The sequence below is a fragment of the Coccinella septempunctata genome, chromosome 1 (genome assembly GCF_907165205.1).
Source record: "Coccinella septempunctata chromosome 1, icCocSept1.1, whole genome shotgun sequence".
Classification (NCBI taxonomy): Eukaryota; Metazoa; Arthropoda; class Insecta; order Coleoptera; family Coccinellidae; genus Coccinella; species Coccinella septempunctata.
Window position 1 is genome coordinate 23081861 of NC_058189.1, and position 21176 is coordinate 23103036.

At 37.5% G+C, this 21176-nt stretch overlaps 1 protein-coding gene across 1 annotated transcript; it reads left to right on the forward strand.

Moving 5' to 3' along the window:
* The first annotated feature begins 5633 nt into the window (after positions 1 to 5633).
* On the forward strand, positions 5634 to 13760 carry LOC123315083. The gene is made up of 3 exons (XM_044900677.1): positions 5634 to 5927; positions 12429 to 13079; positions 13158 to 13760. The coding sequence occupies exons 1-3, from the start codon at positions 5634 to 5636 to the stop codon at positions 13758 to 13760; spliced, it is 1548 nt and encodes a 515-aa protein (XP_044756612.1).
* Positions 13761 to 21176: the final 7416 nt, after the last annotated feature.

Sequence of the window (21176 nt, forward strand, 5' to 3'; positions counted from 1 at the left end):
CCTCATAACCGCCATGAAGAAAACTCATGAGTACAAACCTGCAACCGTACTAGAAAACCGAAGCTTCAAAATATACTGGGACAACACAGTTGAGACAGATAGGAGAATACCACACAACAGACCGGACATCGTACTGTTTGACAAAGAAAACCGAAAAGTCATCATAATAGACATAACTGTACCAGCCGACGATAACATCAGTAGAGCGTACTCTGAAAAAGTAAACAAATACCACGATCTTGCCTTTGAAATGAAAGAAATATATGCACTGAAAACGGTCTCAGTTCTCCCCTTAATAATCAGCACCAACGGACTTGTTGAAAGCCATTTAGTTGATAACACCAAATCCCTAGAACTTGATTTGAACATCATTAGCACAGCGCAGAAGGAAGTACTGCTGTGGACAGCTAGGATAGTGAGAATGTTCCTGACAACGACCTAGGTGAATTTTGGTCAATTTTGACCCGGTTCATCTTAGAAGCCAAAACCCAAGATGGTGATTAAAAAAAAAAAAAAAAAAAAAAAAAAAAAAAAAAAAAAAAATATATGCAAATACAAAGATTAGGCCCGAAAGAGACTTATAAATACCTGGAAATCCAGCAGGGACTAGAAATAAATACCGCTGAAACAAAAACAGCCTTCAAAAATAAATTGATAAGCAGAATAAAAAAAATCTTGCAAAGCAAATTGAATGCCGAGCCGACATTCACATCCATAAGCACGTGGGCAATTCCATGCCTCTCCTATTCATTTGGCATTGTTAAGTGGTCCACTACAAACCTCAAGGCAATAGACATTAAAATAAGAGTACTTTTAACTAAATATGGCATGCACCACCCCAATGCATCCACCAACAGGTTATATATACCTAGGAAAGATGGAGGGAGAGGACTGGAGAATGTTGAAATCACGCACCACAGAGTAGTAAAGGAAATGCGAGAGTACTTTAAATCCAAAAACTCACCTTTCTTCAGGACACTATGCGAAGAGGATAACAACATCACGGCATTAAATCTGGCCTCAAGATATCTCCCAGCGGAACCCCCTAACATCAGCGAGTTGTCCGAGATCTGGCATAGAAAAGCACTCCACGGAAGATACCCCAATGCCCTGAAAAGAAACAGAATTGACAAAGAAAGATCTGTGAAGTACCTCAAAGCAGGTTACCTGTTCTCGGAGACAGAAGGCAGGTTGGCGGCCATCCAAGATCAAGTGGTTCCCACAAGATCATATCAGAAAAATATTTTGAACAAAAACTTACCATCAGACAAATATCGGAAGTGTTCACAGGCGGCGGAGACGATACAGCACGTCACGTCGTCCTGCCCAATCCTTGCTCCTAGGGAATATACGGACCGCCACAATGCCATGGCAAAGGCATACCACCAGGCCATTGCCTTAAAAAAAGGGTTAATTAAACAACAGAAAAAGATCCATGAATACATAACCAAGGAAATCCTAGAGAATGATGAGGTAAAACTGTACTGGGACCATCCGCTCATCACTGATAGACCCATCCCCCACAATCGTCCAGACATTGTGTTGATCCTGAAAACAGAAAAGAAATTGATTATAGTAGACATCACTGTCCCGGCAGATGACAACGCTGAACGAGCATATACGGAGAAGATACTAAAGTACCACGATTTGGCTTTCGAACTCAAGGAAATATATAAACTTACCTCCACGTCAATCCTGCCTCTCGTGATCACCACGAACGGTCTAGTGGAAGCACATATGCTGGAGAGTACAATTGAGCTGGAACTCGACGAGCACCTCATTGAGGAAGCACAAAAGCAGGTGATCTTGTGGACCACAAGAATAGTCCGAAGATTTCTGACAAGCAGTTGAGAAGTGCCTTGATTAATACAATCCGGCACAATCAAAATAGCCTTACCCTAAATGGTGATTCAAAAAAAAATATATATATACATAGATTGAAGTTATAGGATACTAGTCGTTTGTAAAATTATTGATTTAAATTAAGGGTGTTTCGACTATTTTTCAGGGCAAAATTCCAATGAGAGTCGAATTGTATTAAAGCAACGATAGTTGACGAAATATAGAGCTTTAATACAATTTGAGTCTCATTGGAATTTTGCCCTGAAAAATAGTCGAAACACCCTTAATTTAAATCAATATATATACATATATATGTATATATATATTAGTTGTGTCAACTACTACTAAAATAAATGTGAATGGAGTATACTTATTATCATTTAGACGTTTTGTCAGTTGAATAGCGTATTACTGAAATTGAAGTGCATATATTGAACGTTTGATTTGTTATTAGTGTGTCATAGTGATTTTTCAGTAAAATGGTGAATTACTGGAAAGAAAGAGCTATGGATATCGAACTGTAGCTCAATAAATTATTTAATATCATAATATTCTATGTACTAGTGGTAGGTACTAGTGTGTGCTGATGTGAAGAGCTACATCAGGCAAACACTTATACAACCTCGTGGCAATCCAAATGGTCTCAGTGTGAATCAAAACTACGCGATATAAAACCAATTTACCAAAAATGGCAATGTTTTCCATCAAATCGCCAGTACCAAATCAAAGTGACTCGTCTCCGTCTTGGTCATACAAACCTTACACATGGCTTTCTCCTGAAGCGTGAACCACCTTCAAGATGCGAACTATGCTACACCACATTCACCGTGAAACACGTGTTATCAGAGTGCCCGAAATACGCCAACCATAGACTTAAGTTTTCAAGTGCCTTGTTATCAGATATGTTAAGTGCGGATCAATCATGCAAAATTGTACAATACCTTAAGAACATTAACCTGTATACTGTCATATAGTGTATCACCGATGTTGCTAATAACCTAAATTAATGATGCAACACTGTAATTTTGTAAATAAAAGAAAAATAATAATGTCCTTAATAGATAAGAGAAAACACTCTACCAGATAAATTACTTAGGTGATTTTTAATCTCTCAACATGTTTCGAACTCAATAAAGCTCATCTTCAGGAGTAATCACGCAAGTGAAGCTGAAAACATGAAAAAAACCCAAAGAAAGCTCAATAAACAAAAAAAAAGCATAAAAAAATCAAAAAACTAAAAACAATAGGGATTTTTCCTCGAGCTTACCACATCTAACCATAGCATATTACAGTTAACTACTATGTCTTCGCCGAGTACCTACCGAGTAGTTATAACTATGACGTCAAAATTTACCACACCAAGTAACCGTTATCTGAGCTCTAGTTTGGTGTTACATCGTGTGGTAAACTTTGACCTCATTGTTATAACTACTCGTCGAAGAAATAGTAGTTAACTATGGTATGCTATGGTTAGGTGAGGTAAGCTCGAGGAAAAACCCCTCTTGTAACTCAACTAGTAAAATGACATGATAGACTGATAAAATGAAACAAAATGATCAAAAGTCACAATTAACGGAAATTAGTTTAAAAAATTGGTAGAAAAGATCAGTAACATGAAATCTCTGGAAGTTCATTAGCTTTAAAAAGGTAAAGTTAATAAAAAATCAGAGGTGAACAAAACGATGATGGAAAAAGGCAGAATGTCATGAAAATCTTACATTGAAATCTTCAAACACAATCCACATAAAATCGCTCAGAGACGTAGATGATCTAAAATGATTCCCCTCGGAAATTGTTATTTAAAAGGAAGTTTAGTGCACGAATCAATGTATCACGAATATAAATGAATAAAGAAACTAATAAATATGACGGAAATGCAAAAAAAAGAGGGGTATAAAACTTCAAATAGAATCAAATTACAACATTTATGCCATCTAGTTGACAGAGCATGAAACAAGTATATCACAAAAACAAAGGGAACTACAACAAACAAACCATCAAATGATATCGAACAGCAGAGACTCAACGCTCAACTCTACAACAGTTCTGTTCAACAGGTCGATATCTGAGTCCTTCCGTTCTTCCCACATACACCGATTTACAATCACTCGATCCTCATTCCAAGATATAAACTCCAGAACAATCTAGGTGATTGAGTTTATCTTTATTTTTCACTAGGTGAGATCGTGAAGTGTTGGTATTTCTAAAAGAAAAAATTATATTATCTTTCTTCAATAAGTTTATAACCGAGTGGGTAATATTTCCACAGAAATTCATTGGAATGTAGAGTGTTACATTTGTCTCACTAGATGTTAACATGACCTATAGGAGAACGAGGCAAGGCGACACTACGGATGTTGGAATCATTAGGAGCAGGTGTAACACTGAGTTGCTCAGCCAACCATTTCTAAGAAGACTTATTGAAGAACCTGCCCACAAATCTAACAGTATAGCCATTGTTCAACGCTATCTGCTTAATGTTGAGCAACTCTCTAGTAAAATGAATTGGCGATGAAGGTATGTTAAATAAACGTCGGAAAAGGAAATTAACAGACGCCAATTTATGCGAGTAATGATGGAATGAATCCTGAGATATCATATGATCGGTTTGGGTAGGCTTACTAAAAATGTCGAATTCAATCCAATCTGACCAACTTTAAATCGAGAAAATTCAATACAGAATCCCTTCTAACCTCAATAGTGAACTTAATATTGTTATGCAGACCATTGAGCCAAATCAAAAAAGAATCTAACTAAAAATCATCACCCACCCAAACCACCACGATATAATCAATATATCTTGCGTAAAATTATATTTTACTTGAATGGGGACTATTCGATCCAAATAATAATGTTAACGCGAAAAACCACATGAAGATTTCGGACAGAAGGGGCAAAAGAGGGTTACCCATCGGATAACCGTCCTTCTGTACAAAAATTTTATTGTCAAAAATAAAGTAGTTCTGATCAATTCATAATTTAACAAGTGAAAACAAGGTCTAGAAACGTCATCATTAAGGGACGAAGAAACGAGTAGATCTTTCAGTATATCAAGTGTCTGTGAAACTGGGATATTTGTAAAACATTGTGGACATCGAACGAAATCAAGCTACAACTCTGATCGAGTGGCACTTCACGAATCTTTTCAACAAATTCAGTGTTATTTTTAACTGAATAGAGACATAAATAATTAATTTTCCTTACTAAAAACTCTGTGAGAAACTTAGCGTATCTATGAAAAATACTCTCAACATACGAGACAACTTCATTTTCATTTTTTTTTATAGAATATTAATTTTTAGGAACAATGCAACAGGAGTGTATTGCTACAGCCTCATTCCTGATGGAACTAGATACGCTATTCGATAAGTTTAATGGGAACATCAATTAGTCAGGAAAGGAGTTGAAATGTAATATCAGTGAAAACTTTCCTCATATTGAATATTGGACAAAATGGTGAAGAGTTGGAAATTTGAAGGGCTTTCAAAAAGCGGACAGGTCAAGCACCATCTCAAATGGGTTGGATTCCATCTCTGAATGCTATCAGCGGAATCTGGGCATATATGCATTCTAAAACATTCACGATATTGCGTCCAAGGTCTCTTAATCAAGATCCTTTAGAAAACCTATTTGGATGCATCAGATATGGATGAGGATGTAATGATAATACTTCTGCTTCTCGATTTCTGGGTAGTTTGAAAGCCCAAATTTTGATCAATCAGATTCATTGTTTCACTCATTCAAATTTTGAGAAGGACAGAAAATGATCTTCTCATTTGAAATAGTTTCTGATGAAAGATGAGAAAGAAAGAGAATGTACAGCTAATGAAGTGAAAGTCATATTTATGCCAGAAATAACAACAGAGGAGACGGTATCCATAATTGAAGCAGATGTGAATGGGGGTTGTGCAGAAACTTTTTTACTAGTTTATGTTGCTGGTTTAGTTTTTAGAGGCACCCATAAGAAAATATCGTGTACAGATTGTTCTGCTCTATTTTCGTCAGATGAATTGGAGGCACACAACATGTTCATCTTGAACAAGGAATGGTCAGATGAGAAGAGGAGTTTGTATTACCCAAGTATTGTGAGCCTAATATCCATTGGACAAGGTATAACTTCTTTGGAGAATTTGATGGTGGATGAATCTAATATATTTAATTTCATAATGACATTGATTTTTCATGGTTAACATGTGAACAACATTGTGAACAGATAAAAACTATAACAGCGCAGAGTATATAACGTGGTTTCCTCGGAGAAACTTATCTCGAGCGCCAGCTATTCTTTTCACTAGGAAGAATAGCAAACCTACCAGAGTAGCTGCTAGTCGGAGACAGAGTTCGCTGTTATCTAGGGTGGCAGCGATAACGAAGTAGTCAAAATTAAATTATGTACCAGTGTATTCACACCTTCGGAAACTGATTAAATAAACAACGGAAATATGTGTAGGTATGAAATATGAGCGAATCGATCAGTAAATGTACATTCTGGAAATTCGATCCGATGACGAGCACTTTATAATTATAATTATAAAGTTTATACCGGGAAGAGTGAAAAATCAAAGGTTGTTCAATAAAATGCGCCAACCAGAACTGACGAAATGACTACTAAGGATGACCTCGCGAAGTGAAATGACTTGCTATATGGTATCGGGATGTAATTAATTATATTTCTCTGAAACTAAGAGAAACACAACCAGGGCGGATCTACACGAGACTTTTATTCACTACCCCAAGGGCTTACGCTCCATGACTGATAGCGAAGAAAAAGTCAGACTCGCGAAACAGAGTAAAGTACGGTGAAAGATAACAGAAAGCGATACAGTACAGCAGTGTCAAAGAAATAACCGGTGTACCTAGGTCTAATAAAGAAACTGAACGGTATAGACGGGAACCTACCTCCTTTACTTCAAAGCACTCGCGGAAAACAAAAATAAAAATTAATTTCAAAAGCACTAAACCTCGCAAAACAAAATTTACTCTAATAAAACGTCTAGAACTAAAAATTTGTTGAATGGCTCGTCGCAAACACAGGTAATCAAAGGTTATTCACTATGAAGAATCGAAGAGAAAAGATAGCCGTCGCGGGGGAAAATCTGCTTTTATAAGCAAATCCCCAACTTTTCAACGTAATATGCAGAAAAGCTCTAGTATCTTTTTTTATACCACGTCCGATAGAATTCAGTACGAGAAAACACTTCATTCAGAACATGAATTTTAATTTTTTTTTTTTGAAATTCTGTATAATATTTTGTGGTATTTTTCACTGCATGAATTGAAGTAATCATTCAACAATATTTACGGAAAAAAACTGATTCGAAAAATATTTAATTGTAGCTTCCGCAAGAGAGAAAGCATTTTATGTGAAAAAATTCAACATTTTCATAAAACATCAAATATCTCGAAAGCTGTGGGACTTTCATATGAACGATTTTTTCACAACAGATAGAGAACATTCTGATTTACTTTCCGTTTTCGTTTGACGTGGTCTTTACGGGACAGCCTGTATGTATGCTCATGACCTTTGCTATTTATAATGATTTGATGGTGGTAATCTAAGAGAGACGTAAAAAATATATGCAAAATATGTCACTTTTCGTAAGTTCTTTTTGTGTATTGATATTTTTCTGAAAGAATATTTGTGAAGAAAACAACCCAGGTGACCTTATCTCATAAAGGTTATGAAGCAGAAATGTATCCCGCGCTCCTGGTTTTATAACAGATATATCAAAATAAGAGTACAAATACAGAGCGCTTATGTAGCAGCTATGATCTTATGTCCGCCTCAAAAAAGGAACACATCTCCTTTCTGAAAGAAGGATAAATAGTTCAAAATATTGATCATGCGAATATTCGTTTCATGGGAGATCTATATATATTACTTTTATGTGTTATGTTTTTATGTTTCATTTGTTATTGAAAACGCCTCAACAAAGAGATGAAAAATTACGGAAATAAATATAAACTTTTGCTATAATATTGAACTCAAAATTATGCTTTCCATAAAAAGCTTTATCAGCAGTTCACTAATCTATTGGCTTAGGTCAAAAAGTTTTTAGAAAAATTGAGATTATGTTATGCGTTGTGAGAATGAAAAGAATACTATATGCATATTGCATACTTTTCTGAAATATATACGATTTATTCATTTATTTCTACATTCTACATATGAGGTACATGCAACACGAGATGATATAACCTATATGGAAATCGTCACCAAACATGACATTATTTATTCAAATATAATTTTTATATGCTGAATATAATGAAATCATATCCTATTATGTTTCATAGGACTGCTATGAAAATACGAAAAATGATTTATTGACCTTCAGTGCGGTATCCATAGCACATTCTTTTCAGTAATTCACCATTTCACTGGAAAATCACTATAACACACAAATAATAATGATAATAATTATAATGTCTTTATTTTCCCAATTCAAACCTCAAGGGGAAGTTCACCTAGTAGGTGCTCTACCACTTAACCCTTGTTATGTGACACAATTTGGAATAAGCATTAAAGAGAGAGAAAAAAAAGTTAAACAACAATACAATTTCAATGAGCAGAATTTACAAAAAAAAATAAACATAAAAAAGGTGTATCTGAAACAACGAGAAAAAAAAACTGACTCTCGAAAACAATCAGATATATTATGCATACAGAGCCTGAAGGGATGAGCCCTGATTTTTCTCTTGAATCTTACGAGAGTAAACGTTTTGAACTCATTTGGCACTGCGTTATAAAATTTTACCACATTGTTCCTGAAACTCCTCTGGAAGATGGCCGTTCTGTGCTGGGGACAAGAGAGCAGATTCCTATGTCTTACATTCAAATTATGAATATCAGTTCTATACCTCAGTTTGTTGTAAAGATATGGCGGACATTTCTCAATTATAATTTTATGATAAGTACACAAGGCATAATACTCAAAACATTTTTTTATTGGCAACCAGCACAGCACCTTTAGCATATGCGAGACATGCTCATATTTCCTAATCCCATATATGAACCTGATGCAGCTATATTGAACACGCTGTATTCGACCTAATGTTTCTTGGTCAAGACAAAAGATGTAGACAGTAGAACTATAATTAAATTTTGACATGACCAAACTCTCACACAAGACCCTCTTTGTAGTAGTAGGCAAATAAGATCTATGCTGGTAGAGCATCCTCTGGGCCCCATACGCTCTCCGGATCAAACACATAACATGCTCACGAAATCTCAACGAGCTGTCCACAATCAGGCCCAAGTCTCTTACGTTCTCCTGGAAATTAATGGTATTAATGGTATAACTAATCAAACGTTCAATATCTGCACTTCACTTTCAGTAATCCACTATTCAACTGACAAAACGTCTAAATGATAATAAAAACATATAAAAACGACAGCAGTATCAATAGCATTTCTCACAATCCTCCATATCTGTTTACGTTTTACAGCGCCCTCGACGGTTGTTGAAACCCTTATGGTGTCATGCTCTGTTCATGATCTGAAAATGTTACATGGCAAATAAAGAACAATGTTTCAAATATGTTACCTAGATATCATGGAGTGGGAACATGAAATTCACAAAATGTGGATATAATTTGGATACAGCACAAGTACATCCCAAATATCGTATCAGACACGTAATGGTTACAGAAAAATAACACATAACAAAGTTCCCAAATCGATCTCCCAAGAGAACATAACAGATATGTTACTGGTCACCTGGGAATGGTCTTATTATGAGGAATGATTAAAAGGAATAAAGATTATTCTGGTACTCAATTTGGAGTTGACAATACAATAAAAAGGTAATAAAATCATTATCATTGAAAAATATTTACCATATGGAAAAATCGGAATAGAAATTCAAGGGAACGACACTCTCACTACGGCCCTGGCAGACAGAAAGGCCCGACACTCTATTGACTATCTTTCTGGGCTTGCTCGTATCTATTGCTGTGCGATTTCTATTTTGAGTATAGTTCAGTGGGAATAATAGATATATGATTTCAATAAATAATGAGTGCCTGAGCACATAAGACGCCAAATTTGAACTTGGTATCAAAACAGAACTCAAATCCAAAGAATTATTTTGCTTTCAAAATTCTAACCAAAATAGGGATATTTTCACAAAAAATAGAGTATTTTCTGGAGGCGATGAAAATAATTTGAGTTTAACGGATGCTGTCATGCTATTATGCATTTTTGAAGAAGAGTGAATACCACATACAGTGACAAACACCTTTTGTCTTTTGTTGAGTGCCTCTCCAGTTACATATTTAATATTTTCACCAACATTCTGTTCCTTGTAGGAGTACAGTGATGATGAAAGTAGCGCCCTGTTGATCCTGTTATCTACAAAAATAATAATAATATAGCATTGTAGCAAATGCTCCATCCTGTAGCATATACTCTAGCTGTGAATTATTTCCGATTTGGAAATTGTTAATAAAAGTTTGAACTAATTTTTTTGTTCCATTCTCTCAGTAATTCGCGGAAACCTTCATCCTATACTAAACTGTTATTTCCACAACAGGATCTTGATCTGTGTTTATCAAACACATAAAATCAAGAAGAAATACATACAGGATGCAAATAAATAGTTGTGAAAAAAATTAAGGGGTCTTTGCCAAAAAATATCGTTGGGAAAATAATCAAAGCCGTCGCAAGGGATCAATCGACGTATCCCTTGCCTTTGAATTCGGGACAAAGGACCAAAATTGATCTATTCGTGCATTTTTTTATATTAACTTAAAATATAAGATACCGCAGGTATGAATTTTGTGTGTTAACATTTACTTAAGATCAATACTAAATTGTTCGGAGAAACTTTAATATGTACGAACGGCAGTAATTCAGGACGAAGGTAAGACAGCATAACTGGCTGGCGCTCTGTAGTGAAAGTAGAAAAACAAGGCGAGCCCCCTTTAGTTGCGTAAGTTTGTTCTTACGAAACATCAATTATTCAAACTGGGGCTTCACTTGTTAGACAGAGGGAAGAATCGGCTACATCCTCAACCCCCACTTCCGCCCTCTCCCGCATTCGAAGTTTCCGGTGCTCGACTCATAATTCCGGTTTGAAAGAGTAGGTATAATGATAAGTTGGAATTTTATCGCGTAAAAAAATTTACTTATCGTAATCCATAGAGGAAATGGAACTTGCACCAGGTTTGTTATTAGGTATTTCATGAATTATAGAATATAGTGAGAGTTACGTGAATTGGGACGAATGCCTTACCACAAGCGAGGAATATTACCAAAAACAACAACTTCGTGAATGGATATTTGATGATTCGAAAAATGTTGTCCTGTCATAGTAGTAACTGGAATTGAATGAGAAATTGGAAAAATTGTTGAAATGATATGAAAAGTAAAAAACTTTCCATTGGAATAAGTGATTGGATACATATATATGCATACAGGGTTGTAAAATGAAAACTTCGATTTTCCAACTTGAAAATAAAAATATGGAAAATCGCTCGTATCCTCCAATTTCTTAACTGACTCCTTAACAAATGTCAGCACTTGATTTTAAATAGGGATGAGAGGTGTTGCGATTACTAATGTTGAAGATCGCATCGGGTACTATTAGTCCGAGAGCTGGCGACAAAAATCAGCAAGAGTTATGTAATTATTAATTATTATTATTAAAGAATTCAAAGAATCTTTAATAATAATAATGAAGCATCTCTAGCATATGAAGTGTCCACAAAAGGCTATCAACATGACGAATTTCAAATAGATTTATCTTAATTTTTTCAAATGCAATGCATATGATTTTTTTTTCATTTTTAAAATAACTATTCATTTGAGATCACTTCAGAAACTGATGTAAGATGTATATGATGATATTTGACAAATCATATACATAATATGCATATAATGAAAAAAAAATCATAGGCATTGCATTTGAAAAAATTAAGATAAATCTATTTGAATTTCGTCATGTTGATAGTCTTTATGTGGACACTTCATATGCTAGAGATGCTTTATTATTATTATTAAAGATTCTTTGAAATCTTGTCTTTCAATCCATGTACAGCTGTTATTGGTATGTGCAAGGGTTCGTGGATTATAATCAAATAACATATCCTCTACAGGTATCATTTTTTTGTCGAAATGGCAAATATTTCGATAACTATCGTAGAAAAATATCTGAAAAGTATACAAAAGCATGCAGGAAATTCTTCTAGAAAATTGAGAAACACTACTGAATATAGTGTGTGCCATTTAAAAAATTAAAGTCAACCTCCATTTCCCTTTTGTGGGACACCCGATATATTCGAAAATACTTAAAGGTTGTGCTATTCTTGGAGTACTTCAAGTTTGCATCAAAAATTTTCGCCAAACTTTGACTGCTTCCGTTGTATCGTCCGCTGCGGCACTAGTGGGACACCCTGTATATAAATGTATCATTCAATATAATGTACAACATGTTTGTATTTGTTGTACCATGAATAAAAAAATAAACATATCATCGTGTACCCGCGCTACCTGGATATCCGGACTTTGAGCGACTGCTGACCAGCTCTGTTCCATTAATCTGTGGTCTGAATATTTCCTTTTCAAATTGTATATAATAATTAAGCAGTATAGGAAAGACTGCCAACGGATACGAACAGGAACGGATAAGGATATGAATATTGTCATCGCAACATACAACGTGAGATCTCTGAGTAATGACGCAAGACTGCTGGAACTGGAAGAAGTATTTAAAACCATGAAATGGGATAAAGTCGGCCTTTCTGAGGTGAAGAGAAGAGGTGAAGCTTGTTACAAATTGGAGTCCGGTAATATTCTATATTATAAAGGAAGAGAAAACGACACCCTGGACGGGGTGGGTTTTCTGATTTCGAAAAGGTATGCTGATAGGGTCAAGAATTTCACAGGAGTTTCAGAAAGAGTGGCAATTGTTGTCATTAGCCTAAACAAAACAGTTAGCCTGAAGAATATTCAGATCTATGCCCCAACCTCAACCCACGACGACGAAGAAGTTGAGGCATTTTACGAAACAATAACAACAGCTATAGGTAGTTCTGGATATGGAAACCGAAACGAGAGAGGGGAAATTCTAATGAATTTTTTGGAGACTAACAATCTTTATGCAATCAATACCTTCTTCAAGAAAAAACCACAGAGAAAATGGACATGGATCTCACCAAACAGAAAAACTAAAAACGAAATAGATTACGTGTTAGCAAAGGAAAAGTTCATTGTTCAAGACGTCACCCCCATAAACAACGTATATACTGGAAGAGATCATAGACTCGTTAGAGCAAAATTGAGAATACCAACAAAGCTATAAAGAAACAAATTTAAGGTAATTTCAAAAAGAATAGATACAGAACTGCTTAAAATCAATAGCACGCAATACGCTAGTCACCTCAAGGAACCTTGTGACCTGAAGCTAGAAGAGCTATCACTAGATGAAATGAATGAGGTCATTACAGATCAGTTATTGAAGGCGAGCTCCAGAATAGCCGCGCATAAACAGACGAACAAGCTCAAGATCAGTAACAAATCCCAAGAAATGTTGAGAAAAAGGCGTAAACTTCTAAATGATAACAAGAGGAATACAGTTGAATTCACTGAACTAAATAAGACCATAAGAAAACAAATAAAAGCCGAATTGAAAAAATTACAGGAAGAGCGTATTCAAACTATAATAGAAAATAATAGAAATCTGAAGAACATGAAGTCAAGAGTGGGAATTAAGAAGATAATATTGCTGAAAAACCAAGGCACAGAAATCAGAAACAAAAATGAGCTAGTGAAAATAACTGAAGAATACTATGAAAAACTTTATAGTTCCAGAAATCCTCCCTCCATCGCAACGACGGAAAATTTGAAGAGAGTGATAACTAATGTCAATTCTGAGGAAATGCCAGATATAACGGTGGATGAAATAGACAGGGCAATATAAGAGATGAAAAGAAACAAAGCAGCTGGAGAGGACGGAGTTTTGAAGGAAGGAGAGGCAAAAGTTGGAGTGTATCTAAAAATCTTATATAATGAATGCCTTTTCGAGGGCAAGATACCCAGTAAGTGGAACAATGCTAACACGATACTAATACACAAAAAAGGTGACCCTGCCGTCCTAGACAATTATAGGCCAATATCTATTCTTTCACAGTTATACAAGACCTTCATGAAGATCATCAATAACAGATTGACGAATAAATTTGACACATACCAACCGGTTGAACAAGCTGGATTCAGAAGAGGATACGAAACCTGCGACCATCTACATACACTAAAAATACTGATAGAAAAGGCCAACGAGTATAACCTACCCGTGTATCTTGCTTTCGTGGATGTGAAGTGAAAAAAAGTGCTGTGACGTTGAATTATCCGGCCCTGTTTCAAGTGAAAGATTGACTGATGGAATTTCCCCGATGCCCGAGATTGGTAGCAAAGTTATAACGAACGAATCTACACATCAAGATCTCCTTCTAAAAATTATTGCCGAATTGGAAGCTAAAAATAATTTATTAATAGAAAACAATTCACTGTTGAAATTCAAAATCAGAACACTGGAAAATGATTTGAAATCAAAACAAACAGAATTAAATAAATTCAACAAAGTGTCATCCATATGTCATACAGAAGATAAGCAACTTCAGATTAACCGCGAATATGTAGTCAATGACGTCATCTCAGGTCCCTCTGACTTTAGTTCTGAGCGTGCTGTAACCGATGCTCCCCACCGTTCAACGTATGCGGAGAAAGTATGCGTTACAAAATCTCCAATTGTCGATCCTTCAAATTCACGGAAGCAACAACTATCTCGGCGAGAACGTGATTCTGTCCGAACCAAAGTGAAGGAATTAAGTCATCCGGGCACATCAACTTGCTTCGATGACACAAAATCTAAAAATGAAACAAACTGGAAGACAGTCAGCCACAAGCGACCAAATCGTCGACCCAGGAAAACCTTGGTAACAGGTACCTTTTCTGGGAAATCAGAAGTGGAAGGGTTGGACAAATTCAAAGCTTTTCATGTGTCTAACCTGAGACCTGACACCACAGTCGAAAACTTAGAAAATTTTCTGAGACAGAATTTCTCCAACATTAAATGTGAAAAATTGCAATCAAAATACCCGGACTCATATTCCTCATTCAAAGTCCTGATTTCCGACACTGAATATGAGAAAGCTCTCGTGAGCACAAATTGGCCGAACAAGGTCAGTGTTAATCGTTTTTTCCAGCGTGGGAAATTCAAAGAGCGACTGGAATAAATTCCCTTTCAAATGTCCAGGATAAGGGTGAATTCAAGCTTATTCAATTAAACTTGCAATCAATTTATAATAAATTGGATGTACTAGAAGAATTCGTTAAGGAAACACGCCCCAATGTGTTCAGTGTGGCAGAGCACTGGTGCAGTTTGGATAGTGTTAGTGTTGTGTCAATTGCGGGGTATGATCTGGCGGATTATTTTTGTCGTAATCAAAGACAACATGGTGGCTCAATGGTATTTACAAGGGTAGGTCTCCAAGTCAATAAACTTTCTGTATCAAAATTTTCTACTGAGATGTGTGGTATTGTAGTATCTGTTAAAAATTCCCGACTGGGCATTATAAGTATTTACAGACCTGGTACTGGAAATATTGAATTGTTTTTTGAAAAGTTATTTTGTGCCCTTCAGGCTTGTTTTGATCGAATAGACTATGTCTTTCTATGTAGAGACTTAAATATAGATTATCTAAGTCCTGATTCGAACGAATTCAGATTACTTAACGAGTTAATGGATTGTTTTCATCTGAAAGTCACCTCTACTGAAGCAACTAGAGTATTTACATATAGTAGTGGTAGAATTTCTGTTTCTAAACTTGACTATATCATCACTAATGACCATCTAGTGAATTATAGAACTACTGTATTTTAGCCGCATTTAAGTGATCATCGAGTGATCCTTCTCGGACTGAATTTTACCCCTGTATATGGGCATAAATTGCATCTTCAATCCATCCGGTATCTCCATTGAACTGTGGTTTCGTTGATAATTGTTCGGTCCAGAATTGTTCAATGGCTTCCTTTGGTGGTAACTTTCCATTTTCTCAATCCGAAGATGTGAGTGACCGGTAGAAAGATTCTTCCGACTTTTCGAATGAATTATTGTCTCTTTTCCGGCTATAATTGCTTTTATATCTCCTCAGGCGTTCTGCATACAGACTTAATTCTTGCTTCAGAGTGTCGAGGCAATGGTGAGCTGTAGCATTCTCCGTCTCTCGTTCTGTGTGTGTCCTGTTTCTATCCATGATCTCTTTGGCAGCTTTCACAACCTTTCTTCCTCGATTCCCGTTCAAGTACTCCGTCAGTCGTCCAATGTCTCTTCTTAGCCTTTCTGTTTTGTGTTGAAGACGTTTCTGCCATGCTGGCGCGTGTAATTTGTGTAATTTTGGACCATCATTGTTCGTTTGGCGAATTTTTGCCCCTATGGTTTTCGCTGTCGTAAGCGCTGCACACTGAAAAACTAGATGCAGATATTCCAATGAACTTCCGTTCTCTAGGTATTCAGGTAAAACGTCCTTATTCAAGATCTCGATTATAAGTGACAGTTTCTTGGATGTATTGAGCCGTGGAGGTGCTACTCGATGAAGTGGATCTGTTCCTTTCAGTTCGGCAAAGCATCTCCTCATGTCAGAGTCAACTTGTCGGTGGAGCTCTTCCCTATCGTCCTGGTGTTCAGGCTCACTTGCGTTGCAAGACGGAATGTCAGTATCAGTTTCTTCTGCCTGTTGTTGCATGTGAATTTCATCAGAGGTGTTGGTGTTATTCTCTACTGCACGCGGACGCTGAAGTTCTCGTTTAATTGCGTCGAGTCGGGCCGTTGGTATTAGTACATTTCTCAGAATAACGCGGTACTGGTCTGCCACTCGTTGTTCAGTGACATTGAGATTTGGGTAGGCGTTGCAGAATTCCTCATGGAGCCTTTTCCTATAGTTGTTCGTGTTCTGCCCTAGTCCCGTGACGGAGTTATTATATATGCGCACTATAGTTTCATTCATGGACGTTGTCCACTTCATGCGCTTTCTAACTAACCCCGCTTGGGTGAGCACTGGCTGAATATCCTGCGCAGCACCTTCAGCGGTTCGAGTCGGCAATGGAATTGGACTCGTTGGTTGCTGTTGTTGCTTTGGAGCTGTAGCTTCTTTTGCAGCAGGAGCCCGCTTCCTCAACATCCTGCCACCGACGTCCCGCATGCTGTCATGTCCAGCGCCAGCCCCAGACATGCCCTGACGATCCCCAGGCAGCGACTTGTTTCCGAGGCTTCTCGTTATCACCATTTTCATGGGTTTGTGCTCCCCTTTCTCGGTTTGGGTGAGGGGTAGAGAAATGAGAGCAGAAAGAGCACCCCTATAAAGGATGTGAAAGTGAGAGGAAAAAGGAATGGGACTGCGGACAGCAGGCGTGGCTGGCTGCACCGTCTACGTCGTTACGATGGCTGCCCGGCAGGCCATCTACCAGATAGCTGCCAGGCAGGCCAGACAGATATTATTATGACTTCCACACTCCTCTCCAGAGAAAAATTCACTTATTCCAGATATCTCAGATATCAAAAGGATTAAGCTCTGTTGGAGCCCTTTCAAGGTTTTCGGGCTCGTGGTGGTGGTCGGGTTCGGGTCGCTCCTCGGCTCCCTGCTGTAGGTTGGATTCCTGCTCCACCCGCAATTCCTGTTGGAGCAGACGGTGTTCCTCTGCATTCCCCATGTACTTGCGTACAGTTCTCGCCGTTCCGAGCAGTACCGCCTTCTGCATGACTTTATAAATATTTTCGTCCAACTGAAGTTTTCTCAAGTTCTCTAGTAGTTTCTTCGGTATCAGGCCTGTAGATGAAATGACAATAGGGATGGTCCTTATATCTTTCAGCTTCCACTGTCTTCTGGTTTGTTCCTCGAGATCTCTGTATTTTGAAATTTTTTCAGTGTGTCTATCTAGAAGATTGTTATTATTTGGAATTGCCACGTCGATGAACAGTGCTGTGTCCTCATCCTTATTGAGCAATATGAGGTCTGATCTATTGTGGGTTATTTTCCGGTCTGTGAGAACAGTGCGATCCCAGTAGAGCTTGTGATGTTCGTTTTCCAGCACAGCATCTGGATGGTAATTGTAATAAGGAACCCTTTTCGAAGTTAGAAGTTGGTGTAATCATGGTTGACCTCGTTCTGGTGCCTCCCATGCAAAGGTTTTCCAATCAGTTTCTGCATTTTACCCTCTGCAGAGTGTTCGACGGTTTCCAAGTGATCCTGTTGCAGCTTTAATGGTGTAGAACTATCAGCAACACAAACTACTCGATGGAGTTCTGACGACGCTGCCTTGCTCAAGAAATATTTTCGAAGTCCTTCAATTTCCTGGGACATACGGTTGGACAAATCAACAATTCCTCTACCCCCAAGATGTCGTGGCAGCTCTGTACGTTCTATTGAGCTTTTGGGGTGATGTTTATTGTGTTTAGTCAGCATCGTCCTTATTTTTCTCTGTAAAGCTGCTAAATCGGTGGTCGTCCAAGAGATAATACCAAATGAATAGCTCAGCGCCGAGCAAGCGTAGGTGTTAATCGCTTTTATCAGATTCTTGCTGTTAAGACCAGTTCTCATTATCCTCCTCAATCTTCGGGTGAACTCCTCCGTTAATTCTTTCTTCATTTGGGTCTGATTGATTTTTCTTGCCTGTTTTATGCCTAGATACTTGTATGTGTCTCCTTCCTTTAATGCTTCAATTTCTGCACCCTCCTTGAGTTTGAACGTACCATCTTCTATTTTCCCTCTCGTTATGTTAAGCAGTCGACATTTTTCAAGTCCAAACTTCATTTTGATGTCTTCCGAGAATCCTTCCACCATTTTCAGCATCAGTTGCATTTGTTTTTTGGTAGATGCGAAGAGTTTCAAGTCGTCCATGTAAAGGAGATGATTCAGTTTCATCATAGTTCTACTGCCGCTCTTGATGGAAAATCCGTAGTCCGTAGAATTCAATCTATGAGACAGGGGATTCAGGGCCATGCAGAACCACAGAGGGCTCAGCGAGTCTCCTTGGAAAATTCCGCGTCTTATTGGAATAGGTCCTGTTGTAATGGAGCAATCTGCTGCTTTCATTTGAAGACTAGTACGCCAGGTTGACATGGCGTTTTTCAGGAACTTAACAATATTGGGATCCACCTCGTAAATCTTCAAGATCGTCAAGAGCCATTCGTGAGGTATAGAATCGAATGCTTTTTTGTAGTCTATGTACGCAGCGTAAAGATTCCTTCGCTTGGAGAACGCTTGATTGCAGATAACTGAATCTATTATTAGTTGTTCTTTGCACCCTCGGCTGTCTTTGGTGCATCCTTTCTGTTGCATGGCGATGATGTTATTCCTTTCGCAATGGTTGTGAATTCGGTTTGAAATGCACGATGTGATTAATTTGTACATCGTTGGAAGACATGTCATTGGTCGGTACTTGGATGGGTCTTCTGTATTCCTTTGGTCTTTAGGTAACAAGTATGTTGTGCCATGTGTAAGGAATACTGGCATTCTTTCAGGATTTTCAATGACATCATTTATTGCGGAGGTCAATTTGTCATGCATGATCCAAAGTTTCTTGATCCAGAAGTTCTGTAATCCATCAGGCCCAGGTGCTTTCCAGTTGTGCAGTCCTCTGATAGCTGATTTTACTTCTTCAATTGTGATCATGTCATGTTGCATCGGCTCATATTTTATAGCTTCAGATTTTTCATCTTCAATCCATCCGGTATCTCCATTGAAGTGAGGTTTCGTTGATAATTGTTCGGTCCAGAATTGTTCAATGGCTTCCTTTGGTGGTAACTTTCCATTTTCTCCAGCCGACGATGTGAGTGACCGGTAGAAAGATTCTTCCGACTTTTCGAATGAATTATTGTCTCTTTTCCGGCTATAATTGCTTTTATATCTCCTCAGGCGTTCTGCATACAGACTTAATTTTTGCTTCAGAGTGTCGAGGCAATGGTGAGCTGTAGCATTCACCGTTTCTCGTTCTGTGTGTGTCCTGTTTCTATCCATGATCTCTTTGGCAGCTTTCACAACCTTTCTTCCTCGATTCCCGTTCAAGTACTCCGTCAGTCGTCCAATGTCTCTTCTTAGCCTTTCTGTTTTGTGTTGAAGACGTTTCTGCCATGCTGGCGCATGTAATTTATGTAATTTTGGACCGTCATTGTTTGTTCGGCGAATTTTTGCCCCCATGGTTTTCGCTGTCGTCAGCGCTGCACAGTGAAAAACTAGATGCAGATATTCCAATGAACTTCCGTTCTGTAGGTATTCAGGTAAAACGTCCTTATTCAAGATGTCGATTATAAGTGACAGTCTCTTGGATGTATTGAGCCGTGGAGGTGCTACTCGATGAAGAGGATCTGTTCCTTCCAGTTCGGCAAAGTATCTCCTCATGTCAGAGTCAACTTGTCGGTGGAGCTCTTCCCTATCGTCCTGGTGTTCAGGCTCACTTGCGTTGCAAGATGGACTTTCAGTATACGGAAGTAAGAGATCTCGGACTTGTTAACGATCATGAAATTTCTTACAAAAATCAAAGTCAACATTGTGTTTACTGAAAAATATTCAAAATAAATTTCTGCGTCATCTTTATTTCAGAAAATATCACATGTGGCCGGATTATAGGACGGTCAGAACAGATAATTTAAGACGAGAATTTAAAATATTATCTCTTGATAATAGGAGAAAAGTTTCCTTGTTGATATTTTTGTATAAAATTCTCACCTGAGATATAATCATTGATAAGATTCCATGTGCCTGCGAGGAGAACTCGTTCTGCAATTATATTTAATTTACCCTTGATTTCATGCACCACCAGATCCCCCCTTGCATGTATGCTTAGTTTGGCGAATGAAGTAAATATATTTCTGGATATTGACTGTAGTCAATCACATAGTACATTTCGAAGATCACTGATAAATCATCTCATTGATTTTTCTTTATGAGAGTAATTTTTCTCCTTGATATTATTTCAATAGACAATGTGTTCAGTCCTCGGCAACGGGTAATTATCTGTTTGTATCTGTTGGTTGCGACGTTTCATTTGAACTATTTTTTCATGGGTTAGGTAGTGTTCTCTATTTTATATTATGATAAGTATAAAAATGATGTTATCCATGTAATGTGATTTATATGGTCTGTTTGGGTAAAAATAAATAAATAAATAAATAAACTGAAAGTCTTTTCTTGATACCGCATACTTCGTGATTCAAAGTTGCATTCTTTTATTTGTTTAATTGTGTTGATCCTTGTTGTGAACCTCTCTGTTTAACGCAGACTTCCGTCGCCTGGTTCTCTGGTGAACCAAGACCAATCGACCGAAGTCTCGAAGTCTTTCC